The sequence below is a fragment of the Pygocentrus nattereri genome, chromosome 30 (genome assembly GCF_015220715.1).
Source record: "Pygocentrus nattereri isolate fPygNat1 chromosome 30, fPygNat1.pri, whole genome shotgun sequence".
Taxonomy (NCBI): Eukaryota; Metazoa; Chordata; class Actinopteri; order Characiformes; family Serrasalmidae; genus Pygocentrus; species Pygocentrus nattereri.
In genome coordinates this window covers 19,800,491-19,820,971 of record NC_051240.1, presented here as the reverse complement: position 1 = coordinate 19,820,971, position 20,481 = coordinate 19,800,491, and the positions used below count along the sequence as shown (strand labels likewise).

The window sequence follows — 20,481 nt, the reverse complement described above, 5'->3', positions numbered from 1 at the left end:
AACTGCTCCGAAAGCTGGAGGCTCAGGGTAAAGCACTGTCCCGCTGGCCATGTCTTGTGCCATGTTTTAGGATGGCAATTGACCATTGTTAAATTATTCGGGTTAGGTTTAGGCATTTTAACCATTTTTGCTTTTCAAATTCACATTTTTAAGCAAGTAGTATTCAAGTATCAGAAAAGCATTTATATTGATTTAATAAAAATTAGACAAATGGGCACTCAACTACTGTTAACCATTCAAGGTGCCAATATTTGTCACTGTTCAGGTGTTTGTTACACTGCGTCACTGAAAAGTTGGAGAAAAAAGAATATATGCAGCAATAATTCAGTGACACATTGTTAACAGGGCTGTGCAATTATATTGCATAATACATATTCATGTTCAACAGGTTTGATCATGAATATGTAAATAAGTAGATACGTTTTCAAATGTGAGCTGCTAAATCTTTTTTCCATGCTCCAGCACCAGTACACCCAGTTACCTTATTAGTGAGTTATGATCAGACAAAAAAAACCTCTTAAATATCAGAATTTGTCCAAATACACATGCCTGAACATACATTTATTACATGGAGCTAGCATAAGACTTGATCAGTGTTTGGCTGGTTGGTGTATACGGTGTGGGTTGGTATATGATTTAACACAACCAGCCTATAGAGTTATAACTCAGTTGGACAGCATTATGGTGGAATTTTGTCATTGTTTTATTTCCACATATATATATATAGTAGCCATTTCAGTTAAAATGAGATGAAATGTCGGCTGCATCTGACATGGTTCATGGTACATCACATGCTGAAAAAATAATACACTTTTGACTGTCTTATTTTGTCTCAAACTACACATGCTTTATTTAAATAATTGACTAAAGCATGTGTGCATAACCATGCCCATTCCTAAAATCAACTAATCTCACTGTGCCGTCTTTAGTTCTGTTCCCTTTGCTACTGCAATCATTTCACAGAAGCCGTTTTGCCCCAGAAGTTCTGTACTGTACTGCAGTCTGTCTGAATGCCAGAGATGTCTCGTCGATAAAAGTCACGACCTTTGTCGACTAATCGCTGTAGCCCTAATAACTCTGCCCACATTAACCTCAGGATCTGAGGCCTGTAAGGCTAAATTGAGAGTGGTGTCATCTCTCGTATGTCGCAGAAATTGCCCGGCAGGCAGCTCAGATGAAGCTGATGAGAAAACTGGAGAAACAGGCCCTGGCAAGGGCAGCCAAGGAAGCACGCAAACAGCAAGGTACTTCTCAAATACTGAAACGCACACACACACACACACACACACACACACTCTGTTTTTTTGAATCTCAAATGTACATCATTGAGAGAGCAATTTTTTTTTGTTTGTTTTTTTTAACATTAACTTACATTGGAAATTAAGAATGTTTACAAGAGATGAAAAAAAAGTTTTTAGACATACATTATATGGCCAAAATACTTTAGAATTATTTTAAATAATTATAATTTATAATAATAATTTTCATAAGAAATCAGGTGTCTCTACCACACTCATTCTAATAGGTGTCTAAAACCTAAGAGCTAAAGCATATAGCATGTAAAAAAAAACACTTGTCCACTGTTGCATCACCCACTACGAAACTGAGTTCCAAACTGCTTCTGTAAGAAACATTAGAAACGGCCATCAGGACCATCATTTCCACACTGCACACAAACCTAAGATCTCTGTGTGTAGTGCCATATATCAGCTGGAGTGGTGTGAAGCATGCCACCACTGAACACTGGAGCTGTGGTAATGTGTTGCCTGGAGTGATGAATCACTGTTTGGTAGTCTGATGGACACATCTGGATTTGGCGGATGGTAGGAGGACACTGCCTCCTGGAATGAATAGGTCCTTTACTGTTTCCGTATGACTGCCCCTGTGCACAAAGCAAGGTCTGTAAAGACATGATTTAATGAGTTGGAGGTAAGCTGCACAGAGGCTTCAACCCCACTGAACACCTTTGAATTAAAATGAAAAAGATTGTGATCCAGGCCTTCTCATCCGACATCAGTGCCTGACCTCACAAATGGTCTTTTTACTGAATGGGCACAATTTCCCACTGACACATTCCAAAATAATTTGCAAAGCCTTCCCTGAGGAGTGGGGACTCCATATAAATGTCAGTGGTTTTATAATGGGAGCTCTAAAAGCTCGTCAGATGTCTGCATACTTTTGTCCATGTCCTGTACAAGATCTTATTCTGACAGTGGCTAAATGCTTTGCCTTGTCTTTTTCAGCCATCATGGCTGCGGAGGAGAGGAGGAAGCAGAAGGAGCAAATCAAGATCCTCAAACAGCAGGTGAGTTTCACCCAAACATACCTATTATTGAACGTTTTCATATGTATCATCATGCCAGTACAGAAGAAGGCATGCTTTGTTTTGAGTTGGGAAACTGCTTTGGAAAGTGCAGTTTCCTCTCCGTATACTCTTCCGTGTTTTGAGCTGGAGACTGACACTGCCTTCTTCTCTGCTCCATGCTAACCTCTCCGAGTTGCGCTAATCCGGCCGTCCCCGGCTTTTTTAAATGCACGGCGGCACTTTCAATTAACACACTCCCTCCCTCTGTCCGAGCAGGAAAAGATAAAGCGCATTCAGCAAATCCGGATGGAGAAGGAGCTCCGCGCACAGCAGATTCTTGAGGTATGGACTGACTGCGGGGGAAGGAAAAAAAATGGAAAAAAAAGAGAGAGAGAGAAGAGAGAAGAGATAGAGTGGAAATAGGCTTAACATTCTTAAAATACATGCCACCCCCCTCCCAGAGCCTGTTTAACATGGAGCACAGACTGCAGAGGAATTGCTCTCTAGCATTTTGGGGTTGTGACTCCTGCATAATTTTTTTTCTCTGGACTAACGCTAAATTGGTTTTGGTGGACAGTTTTTGAATATTAAATTTGCTGCCTCCTCGTGCCTCAGACCATGGTTAAATTAGACATAAAAGATTTTTTTTTCATCCAACAATAGCAGGTCTTGCATAAGTAGTAGGGGAAAAAATGTTTACTTTTCTCACCCAATTATAGAAGCTCGAAAAGTGTTTTAGCAGGGCAAAATCAAATTGGAGCTGACACGGTTGGCAAGCCATTCTGAACAGGATTTCTTTCTGTTTGTAATTACGCATTGAAATTTCCAGCTAATTCTCCTGTGCTTGCTTTTCCCACTGCCATTGTCAGAAAGTAGGGGAATATTGAATAATTTCAAAGATCCCTGGGCTGATTCTGACAAGAAGTGACGTTCTCGTTGAAAAGGTTCTCAATCACTGGCGCAGTGTTCCGGAACCCTCCGATTAGAACAGTCTCAAAATGCCACAGAGTGAATAGCAAGCAGCAAATTCCCCCATCAGACCCTGTACATTGTTAGTGCGCTCTTATTAGGAGAGGATCTTTGTCTTGTATGTGGGAGAGGGTGAGTTGCAGCCATGCACACACAGAGCTGCACATCGATCACAACAGTAAAAGGACTCATTGGGGCATAAATAAGGCAGCTGTTGGTGTGGCGTGTTTAATTTGAGCTTTCTACCTGTAATGGCCCGACCCCTGCTTGACCCAGACCTGTTTTGCATTGGCAGGCGAAGCGGAAAAAGCGTGAGGAAGCTGCCAATGCCAAAATCTTGGAGGCGGAGAAGCGCTTAAAGGTCAGTGTGTGTATGTGTGAGGGCATAAACATAGGGCCAGAACTCCAGAACATTTTTACCACATTGATACCCCAAGTTATTGCACTCTAACCCTTCCCTGTTCAATCCAAATACACCTTTAGAAGAAAATACATCATTAATGTCTTCTGTTTAGCGGAAACCTTTTCTATTGAATATGCTGGAGCCCTATCTGGACTTTAATCATATTCCTAATGCTTGTTTTTGTTCGTGTTTTGTGTCTGTGCCTTAAAGGGGATGTTCATCTATCTTTCAAAATTTTATTTACTATCCTAAACAACCAGTGATGTTGATGATTAACTAGTAATAAATCATTCATTGTTTGCCATGTATGTGTTTAAAAATATAGGCCAAAACTATTATAAAACAATGTTCAGGCAACAGGCAAAGGTATCAGGAAACATATTGAATACTATTAGATGTAATATCTATCTGTGATGGAGCTTTTAGAGACATTATCCTCTTCACACGCCTGGTTCCCATCACAATCACCACTGTGAACCATTCTGACTCTAGAATGGCGATTTCACAGCAAATCACTCTGAGTGATTCCATCGTTTACATCATAATAATTTTATAGCAAAAAATTTGAAAAATGAATGGAATTCCTATGTGAAGTGAAAAATCTAATTCTTAGGTAGTTTGTAGGGATTCACAAAATTCAGATTCAGTGCAAAACACTGGCATCTCACCTCAGTACATTTTTGATACGGAAAACATAAGAAGTGTTCAGTTTATTAGAGCATTCAACATTATAAAAGTACAATATTAGAAACAAAAGTTGTGCTGTATCATGTCCCAACACCCTAATATGCTAATATGTTATATGTAATATGCCCCCAGCTAAAATGCTAGCCTCCAAAAAGGTAACATTCCAGTCATGGTACAGCAAAACTGTATGATACAATTCAGTATGCGGCCAAATGGTTCATTACAGTGTGTTTATATCTCTAGTAGTTTGGTGTTCAAAGTTTGCTCAGTTTATTTAGTGTTGCAAATGTGTTGGCAACGTGGATCAAAGCTAAAAACAGTAATACCAGCCATGTTGAAGCCTGAATTTTGCCTGTAGTGTGTCCTACAGGGTAAGAAAGTGTGTAAGCAAACCTGTTTGCTATTCCTTGAGGCAGTTGTCTGAGGATTAAGGCAGTTTGCATAATGCTAATTAGGGTATAAGAGCTATACAGTTCTATTAGTTATTACTCACAAGCGCCTCTAAATTTAAGACAAACATCAAGGCTGATCACTTATGTTTATAGCAATGAGACAGGTTTTTTTTAATGGCAGGCATTTCACCTATTTGCTTAACCCTTGTTAATCTGTGACTCTGAGAAGCTCTGTGAGCCTCTTTCCTCTAATGTAAAGGGGTTTCTATGTGTGTTCTTTACTTATAGGAGAAAGAGATGAGACGTCAACAGGCAGTTATCCTAAAGCACCAGGTTTGTACCACATTCATTAATAATTAGTGGGTAATTCATGAGTAATTGTTATTTGAGTGCTATTTTTTGGGATCAGGGATGTACTCAACTTACGTTAGTTCAATATTCCTAAATCCTGGATTGAATGAAATTACTGCAGATTTGTCTATGCAGATGTTTGGAGTGCTCTAACTCATGTAGTGTTGTCTGAACCCTTTCATGTTTCTTTCTGGTTAATGTTCATGCTTTTGGGAGTGGGGTCAAGTCTCTTTTTGGGTTGCTTTCTCATATTTTCCCCTTTTTTTAATTTTAAAATTTTCTGATGACGCTATGTTTTTTTTTCTGTCTTATAATACTGTGCCAACTCTCTCTCTCAGGAGTTGGAGAGGCATAGACTAGATATGGTATGGGTATGTTTAATCTTCTGTACATCTAACACTCGCATCGTGAAACATGGTTGTGATATGGTTGTCATAGCAGCACATATTTTAAGTGTAGCACTGGCTGCTGTCATACTACATTTTCCTCTGCATGGCTTTTCCAGCGGCGAAAAAAAAAAAAAAGAAAAGTGCATCGTCCACATCTGCTGTGTGTGTCAGTGAGAGAGAGCTGGCTTTGATGCAACAGGCCCTTTTCTCCCTCAATGTGTGTGTGTCTGTGTGCTTGTGGTTGTCTGTGTGTCTGAAAAGCTTGTCGAATATACACTCTCATTGTTTAAAAGTGACTGCCGTAACCAAAGCCATTCATTTTTGCACATCCACATACCATGTGTATTCAGCATTTCTATGGTCTTTATCATGGTTGTGGTTATAAAACAGCTGCGTGTATGTGTATGAGTGTTGTGCGTGTTTGTGCGTATGTTGGAATCTTTAAGGAACAGTTCAGCCAAATATGCTGACAGTGAGTTAAAGCTAATATCCCTCAGTTAGCATAATGCTATCTACATAATGTTAATAGACCGCTCAAGTTGTGATCATTTCCCAGTCAGTGACCTGCCAATGAAAGGAACTCTGTGTCTTAGCTGGTTTTCTCTATAGAAAAAATGAATGCCGTGCCGTTCTTGAGAACTGCCCCGTTTGCATCCTATGGTGAGCAAAAATGTTCCAAAGCTGATTTGTTTGGTCTAATTTAGACTTATATATCATCATATCATCCTCTGGATTATGAAGTTGTTAAGTAGTTGAAATATGAATATTGGTAAGTGCAAGCTACCACTGCTGCATATCAAATTGCCATCAGAAGACTGGCAGCCTCACTGCTGTGGGTGGGTCTTGGGGGGGGTGATGTCCTCTCAGTTAGATTGCTAAGCCCGTCCAAAACTGGTTGGCATGTACATTTTATATAGGCTAAGTGTTCTCCATTTGCAAAAGTATTTTTGATTCTAGGCAATAACAATTAGGCACAAACAGAAGAGGCTGAACAGAAAGTCTGTTTGCAGCATTCAGACCAAGCGTATTCCAGTACGTGGTAATGCTGAGAAAACGTGCGTTTCAGACCATTTGGAAACCTCCACCTCCAACTGTCTCCAGTACAAAGGTTGAAAAAAAGAACAAAAAAATTCAAGGTTGTCTTTCTTATTTGTGCCATCTCTATTATTTGCCCAAAATTCTTAATGTTAGATGTTTTTTTTCCTCCGCTGTCAGCCCATGTTTTAATTTCTGCTGAGACTTATACTTGCTTAAACAAGTTCCCACCATCAGAGGGTCCTTATGCCCTTTTTGAAAAGTTGTTTGGACAATAGGTCTGACCAGAAAACCCAACACAAACAACCTAGCTTGGCCAAATGTTGTGGTTAAGTTACTTTGACAGTAATTGTAGAGTTGACAGACAGTATTAAACTAGTTCCATGCGATATTCAGTTTAGCTCACTCTTATAAGTGGCATTGATTTTTATTTTTTTTTTTTCCCCCTAAAGAGAAAAAAATGCTTAGAACCAAAGTTCCTTATATGGGCATCCTGCCAACTACAAAATGACACGCACCACTTCAGGGGTCTGTTTACATTCATTCAATGTTAGCCATGTTAGCAGTTTGACTGAGCTGTTCCTTTCGTCCTCATATTGTGCTTGTGCCATGACATCAGTACTGTGGATGTCAAACGTTAATGTGCCTGAGCTCTGAGATCAGTACTGCACATTACTGATTGTGGTGTGTCCATGCCATCCTTGGGTCAGATGTGAAAGTATTGCAGTAATAGCTAACCATATACAAGGACCCTTCCACTGTTCTCCACTCTCTGAGAGGTGGCGTACCTCAGTGTTAGTGGTAGGTCACTTGGGCACCAGTCAAACGTAGCATCGTTTCCCTTTGCGTTGAGCACATTAAAACAGGCCTAAACAGCGAGCTGCGTTAGCTGTGCTAAGCTAACTCCAGATGCACTGCTTCCCCTCTCTCTGACCCGCTCACCACACCTGTCGCTTTCCCTTTTCGTTTGTCTCATTGTTCTGTCTGATCAGCTGTAACACACGTTTATGCGATTGCCCCATCTTGGCCGTGGCGTTGTGAGAGCGTGTATGTGCGAGTGTGTATGTGCGTGCGTGTGTGTGTGTCCAGCTGACTGTCCTGTCTCTCCCTCAGTCTGTGCAACATGCTACACCACGCTGATCAGTGTCAACATCTGTCTCCTGCTCTTCCTCCTATTTTTCTCTTGCACTCTGTTTCTGTATCTGCTTTCTATAATGGTGATAATGATGATGGTGTTCTCTCTTTCCAGGAGAGGGAGAGGAGAAGACAGCATGTAATGCTCATGAAGGCTGTAGAGGCCCGCAAAAAAGCTGAGGTAGGCATATTAAAAAAAAGTAGCCAGTTGTCCAGGCCTCTTGTGAACACTGTGGTACTTACTAAGTTTGTCAAAATCTTGAAATCCAAACTCACCATTTTACATATTTAGTTTTCCTGTGATCTGTGTGATTTGATGGCCATGTGTCATATGAATAATATATCACAATAATATCAGTTTCACCTTGCCATCCCGCCATCCCCACCTATCATCAAGCGAATGGAGCTCAAAGACCCTTGCTAATTGATTTTGCTCAGAAAACATGGTACAGAAAGATTTGAATCGTTGGGCTAGAATGATATTGTATAGTTGTGGTTGGCATTGTAACAATAACGTGGTGCCCTGCACTATTTTAACATTTAAAAACTGTCGAATTTCCGTTTCACATGCGTCTCATTTTTAAACAGTGCTAAGACTGGAGAGTGTGGCTGGTTGTGGTGCACATGTTAGCTTAGCTGTTAGGCTACCACTTCTATTCACCACAGTACAGGGTCCATTCCTGCTCCACTGACACAAATTTAATTCCCTCCGGTAAGGCCTTTCACTGGGCTTATATTTAGCCTTAGCATGAGTGTTTGAAAAAAGCAGATAGTCACATACAGCTGTATACAAAAGTTTGGGCGCCCCTGGTTAAATGACAGTTAAAGTGCACATTGTCTACAGAGTACACACTTCTGCATGTGGCCTGTGCAAAACTGAAGAACAAACCTTGGGAGGAACCTTGGGAGGCTCACAAGGGGGGGGGACCAATCCTCCTCTGGTCAAGCTACCTACAAAGTTATTATACTACTAATATTAATAATAGTAGTATTAGTAGTAGTAATAGCTAGGACTCCATGAGAAACTTCAATGTAGGGTGGGCAGCTAGTCCAAGGCAAGTGGCGGTAGCTGGGGCATGGGCAGCTGGTCTGAAGCGGGTAGCATCCTTCAGTGTCCAAAGTTTGGTTAGTAGTGGTCCCTTTTCATTGACGGACAGCAGAGGGGGCCATATAAGTTGTTCCAGCTTCAGGTGGGCTATAGCCAGAAATTGTAAACCTTGGTAGATTTTTCTGAAAAAGAAAAAAAAAGTGAAAAAAGCCAGTTAATGTACAGTTGTAGGCAAATTTCTGGGTCAAATTACGTTTTGTTGTTTTTCTAAGTAAAAAAAAAAACATTGTCTATTGAGAACACAAGGCCTATGCAAAAATGTATGGCACGTTTTGTGTGCATATATTTAATGTGTCATTATGTTAAACTCAAATAAAACATTTGCAGAAAAGTACTAAATTCAACACTGTAGTTTTACCAGGGGTGTCTAAACTTTTGCAAACATTTGTACAGTGTATTGTGCCCCAAATGTGTTTCAGTGGTGTCTTGTGGGAGTGAAGCTGTGTTGTTGACAATAAAACCTTCAAAATTCTTCAACAATCTTGAGGCCTGTCTGTTGTAGTCACAGCAACAAACCAGTTATCATCACCCCTCTCTGTTCTCTTCCTCTCTCACTCTCTGTCTTTCTCTCTCTCTCAGGAGCGTGAGCGACTCAAGCAAGAGAAGAGGGACGAAAAACGCCTCAACAAAGAGCGCAAGCTGGAGCTGCGCAGGCTGGAGCTCGAAATGATCCGTGAGATGAAGAAGCCGAATGAGGACATGTGCTTAACCGATCACAAGGTGACCCCTCTGCCCTCCTGCACATGCCAAACCACACAAGAGCTAATACTAAACTCAAACAAATGCAGGGTTAGAGGAGAGGGTGGGAAAGGACACAGCAGTCAAAAAAGAAAAGTTCTGTATGTCTAAAATAAATACTCAATGTGCTTAATCCCTTTTATGATGCTGCCACAAAGCTGGTGTGGTATATTTAAACCACAAACAGCCCCTTTTTTAACAGCAAGGATGCTTAACACTTATTTGCCCTACAAATTTTCTTTAGCAATTACGTTTCCCAGCAATTCCATCAAATGCAAGTATTCATATGATGCTATCAAATGCCCCCTCTGTGAAAAAATAAAATACTAAGGGTTTGCTTACACTGGACCTGTGGTAGCATTAGGTCATCCAAAACATCTTACAAAGCATGAAGGCGATAAAAACAATGCTGCCACCAAGTGGTAAAACATGTTTTGTGCCACAAGCTGACAGTTACAGTTTATCATGGTGTAAATTGCCCATGAAGAGTCTATGGAACACTAGGAAGGAAACAGGATTGACATTCTGCTTGGTAGTCACTCTCTCGCTCGCTCTCTCTCCCTCTCTCTCTCCCTCTCTCTCTCCCTCTCTCTCTCACTCTCTCGCTCGCTCTCTCTCCCTCTCTCTCTCGCTCGCTCGCTCTCTCTCTCTCCCTCTCTCTCTCTCTCGCTCGCTCTCTCTCCCTCTCTCTCTCCCTCTCTCTCTCCCTCTCTCTCTCACTCTCTCGCTCGCTCTCTCTCCCTCTCTCTCTCCCTCTCTCTCTCCCTCTCTCTCTCACTCTCTCGCTCGCTCTCTCTCCCTCTCTCTCTCGCTCGCTCGCTCTCTCTCTCTCTCTCTCTCTCTCTCCCTCTCTCTCTCTCTCGCTCGCTCTCTCTCCCTCTCTCTCCCTCTCTCTCTCCCTCTCTCTCTCTCGCTCGCTCTCTCTCTCCCTCTCTCTCTCCCTCTCTCTCGCTCGCTCGCTCTCTCTCCCTCTCTCTCTCCCTCTCTCTCTCCCTCTCTCTCTCTCTCTCTCCCTCTCTCCCTTTCTCTCTCTTGCTCGCTCTCTCTCCCTCTCTCTCTCCCTCTCTCTCGCTCGCTCGCTCTCTCTCCCTCTCTCTCTCCCTCTCGCTCGCTCGCTCTCTCTCTCTCCCTCTCTCTCTCCCTCTCTCTCGCTCGCTCTCTCTCTCCCTCTCTCTCTCTCTCTCTCTCTCTCGCTCGCTCGCTCTCTCGCTCTCTCTCCCTTTCTCTCTCTCTCTCTCTCTCTCTCTCTCTCTCTCTCTCTCTCTCTCTCTCTCTCTCTCTCCCTCTCCTTCTATGTCATAGCCTCTTCCAGAGTTCTCTCGTATCCCAGGCCTGGTCTTGCCTGGTCAGGTGTTTTCCGACTGTCTGATGGTGGTGCAGTTTTTGCGCAGTTTTGGGAAAGTTCTGGACTTGGAGCTGTCCGAGGTCCCCACTCTAGGTGTGCTGCAGGAGGGTCTGCTCAACCTGGGCAACAGCATGGGCCAAGTGCAGGACCTGCTGGTGCGTCTGCTCTCCAGTGCTGTGTGTGACCCGGGACTCCCACCAGGACAGAGGGTGAGAAGGAGTTTCATGTGTGCTGATGCAGATGAATAGCTGACAAACTTGGAAAAAATCTGTTGTACCCTGTTTTTACTTTACCCCAGCGTCGATCAGCTGTGTCTGGTGTCTTCAGTTTGCTTTTCGGTTTTTTTTCACAAGGCTAATGCAGCCAACGAATAAGGTATTATTAGATAATCTCTGATAAATGAACCTGGTTTCTGGAACTGCGCAGCTGTTTTTGTCTGACGGGTGTTGCAGTATAGCACAGTTTGTTTACTAAAACGAACCCAGAACTGGTCCTGGTAAAGTACCTTCGTCACCCATCACACAACAGAATAGGCAGGGTCCTCTGGAGCTTGTTTGGTCATGTGATGTTTCATTCACTGTTAGTGTTAACTAGAGATGTACTGAAATGCTTAACAGACAATATGACTGATGATGAAATGAGTAGAAGTAATTAAAACTTTTACTTTGTTCCTGGAATTCAGCTATACATTTGGATTGATTTTATTTTATTACTTTATTTAATATTATTTAAATAAGCTGTTTAAATTAGTCCTCCAGTTCTCTCAGTTCTCTTTCCCAACATGGCTGTCATTGCCTTTGAATCATCATCAGCGGTATGTGGTTCATTTTCAGCTGTGTACGTCCTGAATTTCAGTTTGGGGCAATAATTTTAACTTCAGTTCATCATGAATGTTAAGAGTAAACACAAACAACAGCAACAATGAAAGAGTTCTGATTTACTCTTTACTTATCGTTTGGTTTTATGTGAGGAGTCACAGTCAATTTAGAAATGATCGTTGGTGCAGGTTCAACCTGTGGCGATTATATGATGATTGCGTTTGAATAATTACTGGTCTGTACTATTTCTAGCTCTGCCCATACACTCCAGTTAGCTACACTTGGTGACAAGAAAGGAAACTAAAGTTAGGATAAGTACATAGATCCAGCGCCACATTGATGTCTGAAAAAAAAAGCCTGGTGATATATGTAGAAAAAGGGTGATACATGAAAGGCATAAAATTTGATGTGTGTATAAGACATGATGCAAAGTTAAAAGTTTAAAAGTTCTTTAAAAAAAAAGAAGGAAAAGAAAGTTCTTGCATTGATTTTGAAGTCTGAATTTAATGTTGTACCGTAGAAAGTCAGGTTGAACCTTCACAAATCTTGCAAGTGTGTGATAATTTACTAATGCACTAATTAGTGAGGTGCAAGTTTCTATTACCAGTTAGTCGTCTTCACTGATGGACTGCAGAGTAGAGAAGGTTAACACATCACACACTCCACTAGTGTTGTGTCCTTAAAGGATAACTCCACTGATTTTTCTATATTTCTGCATAATAATTGTTCAAATGTAAATTTAACAGTTTAACCTTGTAGCTTCCAGTGGAAACGTGAAGAAGCAAACTTCAGACACAAAACGTCTTGGCTGATCGACTGCATTTGGGATAAAAATGTGTTTTTTTTCCCCCCAAGCTTTCATTTTAACCTGTTGGTTAACCTGCATTGACTCTTTATTTGCCTTAACATATATATTTATCCTTATTAAAAGTGACACTTGCTTGACTTTCTGCCTCTGTATCTGACTCACCTAGACAAAGTCTATCCTGGGTGACCACTTGACTAACGTGGGTTTGAACCGGGACAACGTGTCGGAAGTGCTGCAGCAGTACATGGAAGCTCACTGCTCTCAGACAGATCTGGCTGATATTGCACTGAGCCTGAAGACCAAGGCCTTCCAAGCCCACACACCTGCCCAGAAAGCCTCCATACTGGCCTTCCTTGTTAATGAGCTGGCCTGCAGCAAGTGTGTGGTCAGGTAGGAGGGTTTTTTTTTTTTTTTTTTTGTTTCAGTTCGATTAATTTCAATTTAATTTAATTGAAAACATTCGTCCACTTTGTAGTTTAGTTATGGTTATGATGACTTGCTAGAATTTACTGGACGGATGCACAGCTGTGAGCTGATGCATGAGGATTACCTCAGGCCAGATAGAGAAGTACCTTTTTGGGTGTAGTGCTTTAAATATTCATCCTGAAATCAAACCGTATGAGGAGGTCAAGAGAGAAGCTTGAGTCTTGGGTTATTCATGGAGCCTTTGCATTTTGTATGCTAGAGAGTTCCAGCCAGACCATTCAGAGCAGAGTGTGTAAAAATCACACAGGTGTGTTATTGTGCAAGGAGCGCTACAGACACTGACAGATCTGTCTGTGTGTGTGTGTGTGTGTGTGTGTGTTCATGCACAGTGAGATTGATAAGAGCCTGGATCAAATGACCATGCTAAGGAAGGACGAGTGTATCGTGGAGGGAAAACTGAAAAAGTAAGTGTCTTCTGTACACCATCATATTCTGTGCATGCATTCACTTAGATATTCATTCCCAAGGAATCTCCAGCACAGGCCAAGATTAATTTATAGTCTAAACTTCTAAAGGCATTTACATTTGGTTGTTTTTTTTATGATGTCATACGCCAGAATGTTTGGATTTATTGTTTGGATTTATTACAGCAAAGACTTGTTTTCTTATCAGTATTGTGCTACTGTGTAAATTGCTCAGCCAGTCATGTTTGTGTATTGAGTGTAATTTTTAAAAAGGATTCTGAATCATACCAAAATAATTGACTTGTGATTATCATTTCAAAATGAAAGGGAATTTCCTGCAGACTTCTGTATTTCAATCACTGAATTCATTTAGAGCAGTGATGTCCAATCTTATCCACTGGTGTGGCTGCAAGTTTTGATTCCAAATGAGTAGAACTGATTCCACTTGTTTAACGGATTGCTCAGCCTATAAAGAGCTGATCATGTGTGCTCTTGTTTTGTTGGAATGAAAACCTGTCGACACAGTGGACATTTGCAGATAAGACTGGACACCCTTGCTTTGGTGGCATTAAATGCTTTGAATGTCCGGTTCCTATCACCACCACTGTGAACAAATCTGACTGTGCAGATTTCTGTCATTTCAAATCAAACCACTCTGATGACTTTGTGTACACTTCAGTAATTTAATAATGCAGAAATGTTAAATTACTAATCTGTGGTTGTTTTGCTTACAGACTGAAGACCATCCATGCTAAACGCACAGGGAAACGAGAGGCCAACGCTGTAGGGGAGGAGGCTCAGGCCATCGGCACGCCCAGTGCTGGACACAAGCGTAAGAGGAAAGGCGGTGACAGTGACGATGATGAGGAAGAAGATGAGGACAGTGATGAGGCAGGAGAGGATGAGGATGAGGAGGAGGAGGAAGAAGTGAAGAGGGGGAAGAGAGTAGAGACATGTGATGAGGTGAGCTCTGACAGTTTACCGACATGGAAACACAAAGCGGTAGTAATATGAAATCGTCACTCCTGTGCTCACTCTTTGATTTTCTGTGTATGTGTATGACTTAGGATGAGGGAGATCAAGCCACCAGTGTAGAGGAGCTGGAGAAGCAGATTGACAAATTATCAAAGGTAAACACATGCACGATTTGTCAAACATGCACACCTGCACGCACACATCGTTACACACACAGACACACACATAAATTCCTTACTCATGCATTTCTGTGTTTGTGGGAGAGCAGCAGCAGAACCTGATCAGACGGAAGTTGTTTGAATCGTCTCACGCGCTGCGCTCCATGACATATGGACAGGACCGCTACCGCCGCCGCTATTGGGTACTACCACAGTGTGGAGGGGTCTTCATTGAGGGATTGGAGAGTGGAGAAGGTGAACATACATACACACACATCCAAATCACTAGTGGAACTCACCACATATGTCCTTCAAGGGGAATACTACCATTTTTTTCTACATATCTGCATAATAATTGCTAAGATGGAAACTTAACAGTGTAAACATTGATGTGAAATGCACACTCAGCGAAACGAAGTCAGGATTGTTCTCAGTGTTGTTGATGAGCAATAGGTGATAATAACTATGACTCTAAAAGCCAACTCACAAAATTGTTATAGGAAGTGGTTATGAATGTGTTACCTGATGTCTGAGACATTGTTTTATGAAGGTTTTAAGACTGTGGTCTAAAATCACTTTTTTTTTCTTCTTTCTTCCAGTATATGTAGTATTAAGAAATACATGCAGGCATTTCAAGGACAAATGCACCTAAATAAACCTTTATATATATATATATATATATATTGCTGCATTTGCACATTTATTGACATCACAGCCTCAGGTTTCTGCCACCACCATTGTTTAAAAAAAGGCCTCTGCATTGAACCATTTCACATCAAACTACTCCGAGAGACTTTGTTTCAATCTCAAAAACTGAAGTATGCATATATTTTTTTAATCTATGGAATTCTTTAAAGAAGTAGTTCAACAAAAAATGACATTTTCTCAGTAATTTTCTTCAAAAAATTACATTTTCTCAGTAATTTTCTTCAAAACATTACATTTTCTCAGTAATTTTCTTCAAAACATTACATTTTCTCTGTTGATCAGCTGAGACTTGTTAAATGTCTGTTTGCTTCTGAAGCAAGTGTGTGATTTAGCTCGCACGTTGTTAATTGGTGGATTTCAGCTATTTGTTATAGTTTCAGCTATATTAGCCTTGTAGCTCCAGCGCAAAAACACTCAGAACTCCAAACATGTCCAGCTGATTGGCAACATTGAGCTGCGCAAATATTTAGCAAATATGATTTATGCTGAATTATCACTTGTAAACAGTCTGTATTGTAGTATGTGATTGCTTTGTTTTGCAGCACAGTTGAGTACAGTGTTTGTTAATGGTTTACACTTCCACTCTTAAATTTACTGTATGAAAATATTGTAACTACTAAAACTGAGTGTTCCTTATGCCTTCTCTAGGTCCTGAAGAGCTGGAAAAGGAACGAGAGATGCTCCAGAACTTTGAGGCTGTGCAGGTTAAAGAGGAGCCGCAGGAGGAGCTGCAGCCACAGGAGGTCCAGAGCCAGGTGAAGCAGGAGGAGGAGCTTGTGGAGGGTGTCAAACAAGAAGAGGAGAAGCTGCCAATGGACGCGGAGCAGGAGCAGTGTGGAGAGAGAGAAGTGTGTCCCTCTCCACCAAAGAACCTCCAGGAGAAGGAAGCTCAGCAGACAGAGCCCACCTCCTCTGAGAGCCCTCTTCTCAAGGAGTCCCCAAACATGGCCCTTGAGGTAACAGCGCTCTGCCACAACTCCAACGGCTGCCCAGCAACTGTTGCCCCGGTGGCAACATCAGCAAGGTCTCCAAATCACTCTACCTCTAAGCCAATGGTGCTGTGCAGCGTTCCAGTGGACCCCATGGTCCCCGTTCCTCAGTTCGGGGTGCCTCTTCCTCCACAGTTTGGGGTCCCGCCATCTCTCCAGCAGCAGCAAGCCCAGCTTTTCAGCAATGACCAGCTCCTGCGTGTGTTGACAGAACGCAGTGGGCACTGGTTCAGCCTTCTACCCCGCTCTCCCTGTGACGACTCCTCTCTCACTCAGCCCCCAACACCCCCGCAATCCTCCCCGCAACCCAACAATGCCCTCAACATCCGTTCCAGGAGCCCTGTGCCGCCCTGCTCCCCCCACCATCACCTCAACCCTTCTGCTTCTCCAAGCCCCCTCAACCCTGCACATGATGGTGCTGGAAACCACACCATGTCTCCTTTGCAGGTAAGTGAGAAGCATTCATGTATTCATTCAATCTGGCACTGAATAGAGTATTAGATGTTGATGCCAACAAGCTTATAAATAACAGAACCTTTAGCTTATAGTGTACCAGTGCAGTGCCGATTTGCGTTTGTTTTCACACACGTATTTACACATTTCTGGTCTGAAAGTGCTCTTTCAATCACTACATTTATATGGATAGAAAACATAGATACATACTATTTCTGTGAAATGCTTGACTAATATAGGGGAGCAAGTCATCATAATGTGCCGATTGCTTGCTTCACTTCATCTGTAGGTGAAGCCTGTTAGCGCCCTGATGGCTTTGCCCATGTGTGGCTGGTCCGGTGGAGTGATTAGCCCCAACCTGCCTGTGTGTAGCAGCCCTCTGCCTCTCTACCCACCCGTTGAGGGCAGCGCCAGCCCCCTACTAGCCCCCAGCGTCTCTACCAGCAAGAGCGGCTCTCCAGCTCCCCCTGGAGACAAACCCCCTTCAGCCCCCTCTCCTGCCATTGACTTACCACGAAATCATGACCACCCACAGCCTCATCCTATACCAGAGGGTAAGACACTTTCACACAAACACACAATGGTCAAGACCAATGATCTGTCATCTCTTATTCTGGACAAGTCATATAGGACATCAGACCCTTTCATGCAAAATAAAATACAAAGTGAGTGTTATATTTATATTAGAATTGAACACTGCGTAATCATAGTGTTAACAGAATAGGTTTATAAATTACTAATGCGGATCTTGTGTGTATGTGTTGCAGACATGCTGATGGGCTGGTGGAAGGTGGCAGATGTGGAGGAGCTGCAGGCCCTGATGAAAGCTCTCCACAGCCGAGGCATTAGAGAGAGATCACTACAAAAGCAGATCCAGAAATCCATGGAGCTAATTGCACAGACTTGCAACAAGAACAAAGAGGGTGAGCAGCTACACTGACTGCTACCATATGGAATCAAAGATGATGTTTTCTTTCTGTATGTTAATTAGTTGCACTAAACCTCCAAAAGAACTGAGAAAACATTTAATCTCTTGAGACAGCATAGAGTTCGAAAAACACTGATCCCAGTTTCTCAACTTCAGGTTAATCCCAGTCAAAGGAACAATGCCTATGTACCTAATCTAAGAGTTTTTCAGTATTTCAAAAGGAACTTTAGTTTTCACTAAACTGTGGTTTTTGTGTGTATATGTGAACACGTCAAATGAACCTCCAAAAACTCTGAGGTGGTCTGTGCATTGTGAACGTAGCCCCTGTCTAGTTCACATTGTTTTATGGTTTTAGAAACATATACTGCCACAGTTTTCTAGCACTAGTGGGTAAAAGCTAACTCCTCAGCAGAATGCCTGGCCCATGATCATATTAAAGTAGGAAGCCATTTGAGCCTATGTGTATTTACTGTAGTTAAAGGTGATGCTAGGGACGCAACGTCCCCTAAGGGAACCAAAACCACTGTAACACAGGCTTGAATAGCTTATTGCTTTTATAAAATGGTGACAAAAAATATAATGTGTAGTATAATAAATGTGATGTTTACCAATAAAAAAAAAAAGAAAAAAAAAACTTAATTAGCCGTGACAACTGTTTAAAATAGCTTGGCACTGTATTTTACAAACGTGGCTCATCAGTTTAAGCCTAAGCATAGACTTTAAAAAAAAGTGCCACAATTTGGTCCTAGACTAGTCTTAAAACATGTCTGGGGCCCATAAGGACCTAAAGCTAAGTGACAGAAATGCTCAAAGGTAAAATGCCATCTTGTGTGTGTGTGTGTGTGTAGTATCAGTGATGGAGGTGTCAGAGCTGGATGAAGGACAGGTTTCTGTGGAGACACTACAGGAGTGGTGTGTGGAGGAGCAGGCCATGGAGACAGACATTGCTTTACTGCAGCAAGTGGAAGAACTTGAGCGCAAAGTCACCTCCGCCAGCCTGCAGGTCAAGGTAAAGAGAGTGAGAGAGAGTGTACATGTTTGATTTTAGAAGATGTACATGCTTTTCTATTATATTATGATATTTGAAGTAGGTGTCTAATGTCACCATGAGCTGATTTATTTGCAACCAATTCATTCAAGGTATCATGAAATCTTTTAATTTGATTATTGATATGACTGATTTTGATAGGAGTTATTTTTAATTGAATTGCATTGAATCCATAAAGGTGACTGTAGGATCTGTTTACACAGTATTGAAAAATGATCAATAACACACCAAACTATTTTTTGTAATAGCTTGAAATGTTTTATTTGGTTAAAAAATATGAATAAATATTACTGTAATTGATTATAGTGACTGTAGCATTTATTGATTGCATCTTCAGTGCAGGCATTTTTACATTCTTAATTGTAAGATATCTTATGTCTTACAATTAAGAATGTAAAAAAGCCAGTTCCTGCTCTTGACCACCACCTTTCCTCCTCCCAATCTCTTGCTGCAGGGCTGGGTGCACCCGGAGCCTCAGTCGGAGAGGGAGGACCTGGTCTATCATGAGCACAAGCCCCTCCCCAAATCCCGCCAAGGGGCGGAGTCCCAAGATGAGCGGAGCTCGGAGAAAGGCCTGAGCCGTCGGCCCAGCAACCCGCTGGACATCGCGGTGTCACGCCTGGCCGAGCTGGAGCGCCACATTGAGAGAAGGTACCTGCGGAGCCCCTTAGGGACAACCATCCAGATAAGACTGGATAATGTGGGTACAGTCACTGTGCCCGCCCCTGCTCCATCCACTAGCGCTGGAGGGGAAGGGTAGGTCATCCACACAAGCCAGCCTTCGTCTCTCCTCTTCTTCCTCCTCCCCCTCCACCTCCCCTTCCTCCCCTTCCTTTCTCTGCTGGCTGGGGGCTGCTGTGCTCGTGTGTGCATTGCGTTGACCATCGGTCTGCTTGTTCACCCTGAGTCCGTGTTTTTTTGGGGGACATTTTGTGTTTTCGTTTCAAGTTCTTTAACCCACTGTTTGCGTGCTTCCTGTTTCTGGCTGCATGGGTTTGATTTGCAGTGCACTTGTTCTTTTCTCTCTTTTATTTGTGGTGCTTTGTTGTGTTGTAAGTGCATGAAGCAGTTTAATCATGAGGGTGTTTTTTTATTATTATTATTTTATTATTATTACTTTTTTTTTTTTTTTTACTGTTTTTGTGTCCAAGTCATTATATGTGTTTCCCATGATGTGTTTCTCACATGTTATGTATATTGTTACTCTTCTTTGTCTGTCCCATGGGTCATCAGTTGGTCTTACAGGATCAGAGATCAGCACAGTTTGTTGATTTCCCTGCTCAAAGACACCTGAATCAGTTATCAGTAATCAGTTAATTACCAGGTTTATTAGGTGTGTTAAAGAAGCAGCATCACCAAAATGTCACCAGCTCAATGCAAGTTCGATTGTAACCTATTTTGAATGTAAACTGCACCTTTGTTTGATTTTATGAGCTACTAAATTTTAAATCACACCAAGTAACAGTTTCAACATAGATTAAAAGTTGAACTTCAATTTTACACTTACATGAAAATTTTAGAGACAGAAATTTTAACATTAAGATTTCTGTGTTCAACAAATTCAGTAGCATGAACATGAAACTGCTTGGTACTGGTAAGTAGCTCATATTTAGATTAAACCAAAGTTAATATTATTTTTTTAACAAAGGTTAAATTGAATAGATTTTTTTTAAAAGTACAGCGCTGTTGTTACATTGGTGCTATGAATATAGCAATATGTCAATTTCACAGTTGTTTTTTTAAATTTTGGAGTAATCAATTACTCATTATTTACTTGTTGAGTTGAGTAACCAATCATAAAATTACTTGGAATGTGTATCAGTAGTTATGACTAATTCAACAGATATACA

The 20,481-nt window shown here is 41.7% G+C and overlaps 1 protein-coding gene across 12 annotated transcripts in view; it reads left to right on the top strand.

Annotated features, from left to right (window-relative positions):
* Positions 1–20,481, top strand: part of baz2ba (bromodomain adjacent to zinc finger domain, 2Ba) — a 136,417-nt gene that overhangs the window by 109,741 nt on the left and 6,195 nt on the right. For 3 of the 12 annotated variants that reach the window (XM_037536595.1, XM_037536592.1, XM_037536591.1), the window contains 20 exons: positions 1–27; positions 1,152–1,244; positions 2,244–2,305; positions 2,582–2,647; positions 3,570–3,635; positions 5,045–5,089; positions 5,446–5,478; positions 7,781–7,846; positions 9,353–9,493; positions 10,814–11,065; positions 12,649–12,872; positions 13,298–13,372; positions 14,107–14,335; positions 14,440–14,502; positions 14,616–14,760; positions 15,862–16,649; positions 16,945–17,209; positions 17,423–17,578; positions 18,432–18,592; positions 19,086–19,387. The exon at positions 1–27 is cut by the window's left edge and continues 199 nt beyond it. In XM_037536595.1, coding sequence (XP_037392492.1) covers positions 1–27; positions 1,152–1,244; positions 2,244–2,305; positions 2,582–2,647; positions 3,570–3,635; positions 5,045–5,089; positions 5,446–5,478; positions 7,781–7,846; positions 9,353–9,493; positions 10,814–11,065; positions 12,649–12,872; positions 13,298–13,372; positions 14,107–14,335; positions 14,440–14,502; positions 14,616–14,760; positions 15,862–16,649; positions 16,945–17,209; positions 17,423–17,578; positions 18,432–18,592; positions 19,086–19,387 — 3,259 coding nt within the window. The remainder of the gene's footprint in view (positions 28–1,151; positions 1,245–2,243; positions 2,306–2,581; positions 2,648–3,569; positions 3,636–5,044; positions 5,090–5,445; positions 5,479–7,780; positions 7,847–9,352; positions 9,494–10,813; positions 11,066–12,648; positions 12,873–13,297; positions 13,373–14,106; positions 14,336–14,439; positions 14,503–14,615; positions 14,761–15,861; positions 16,650–16,944; positions 17,210–17,422; positions 17,579–18,431; positions 18,593–19,085; positions 19,388–20,481) is intronic. The other 9 variants (XM_037536599.1, XM_037536602.1, XM_037536597.1 and 6 more) reach the window with 5 other exon arrangements.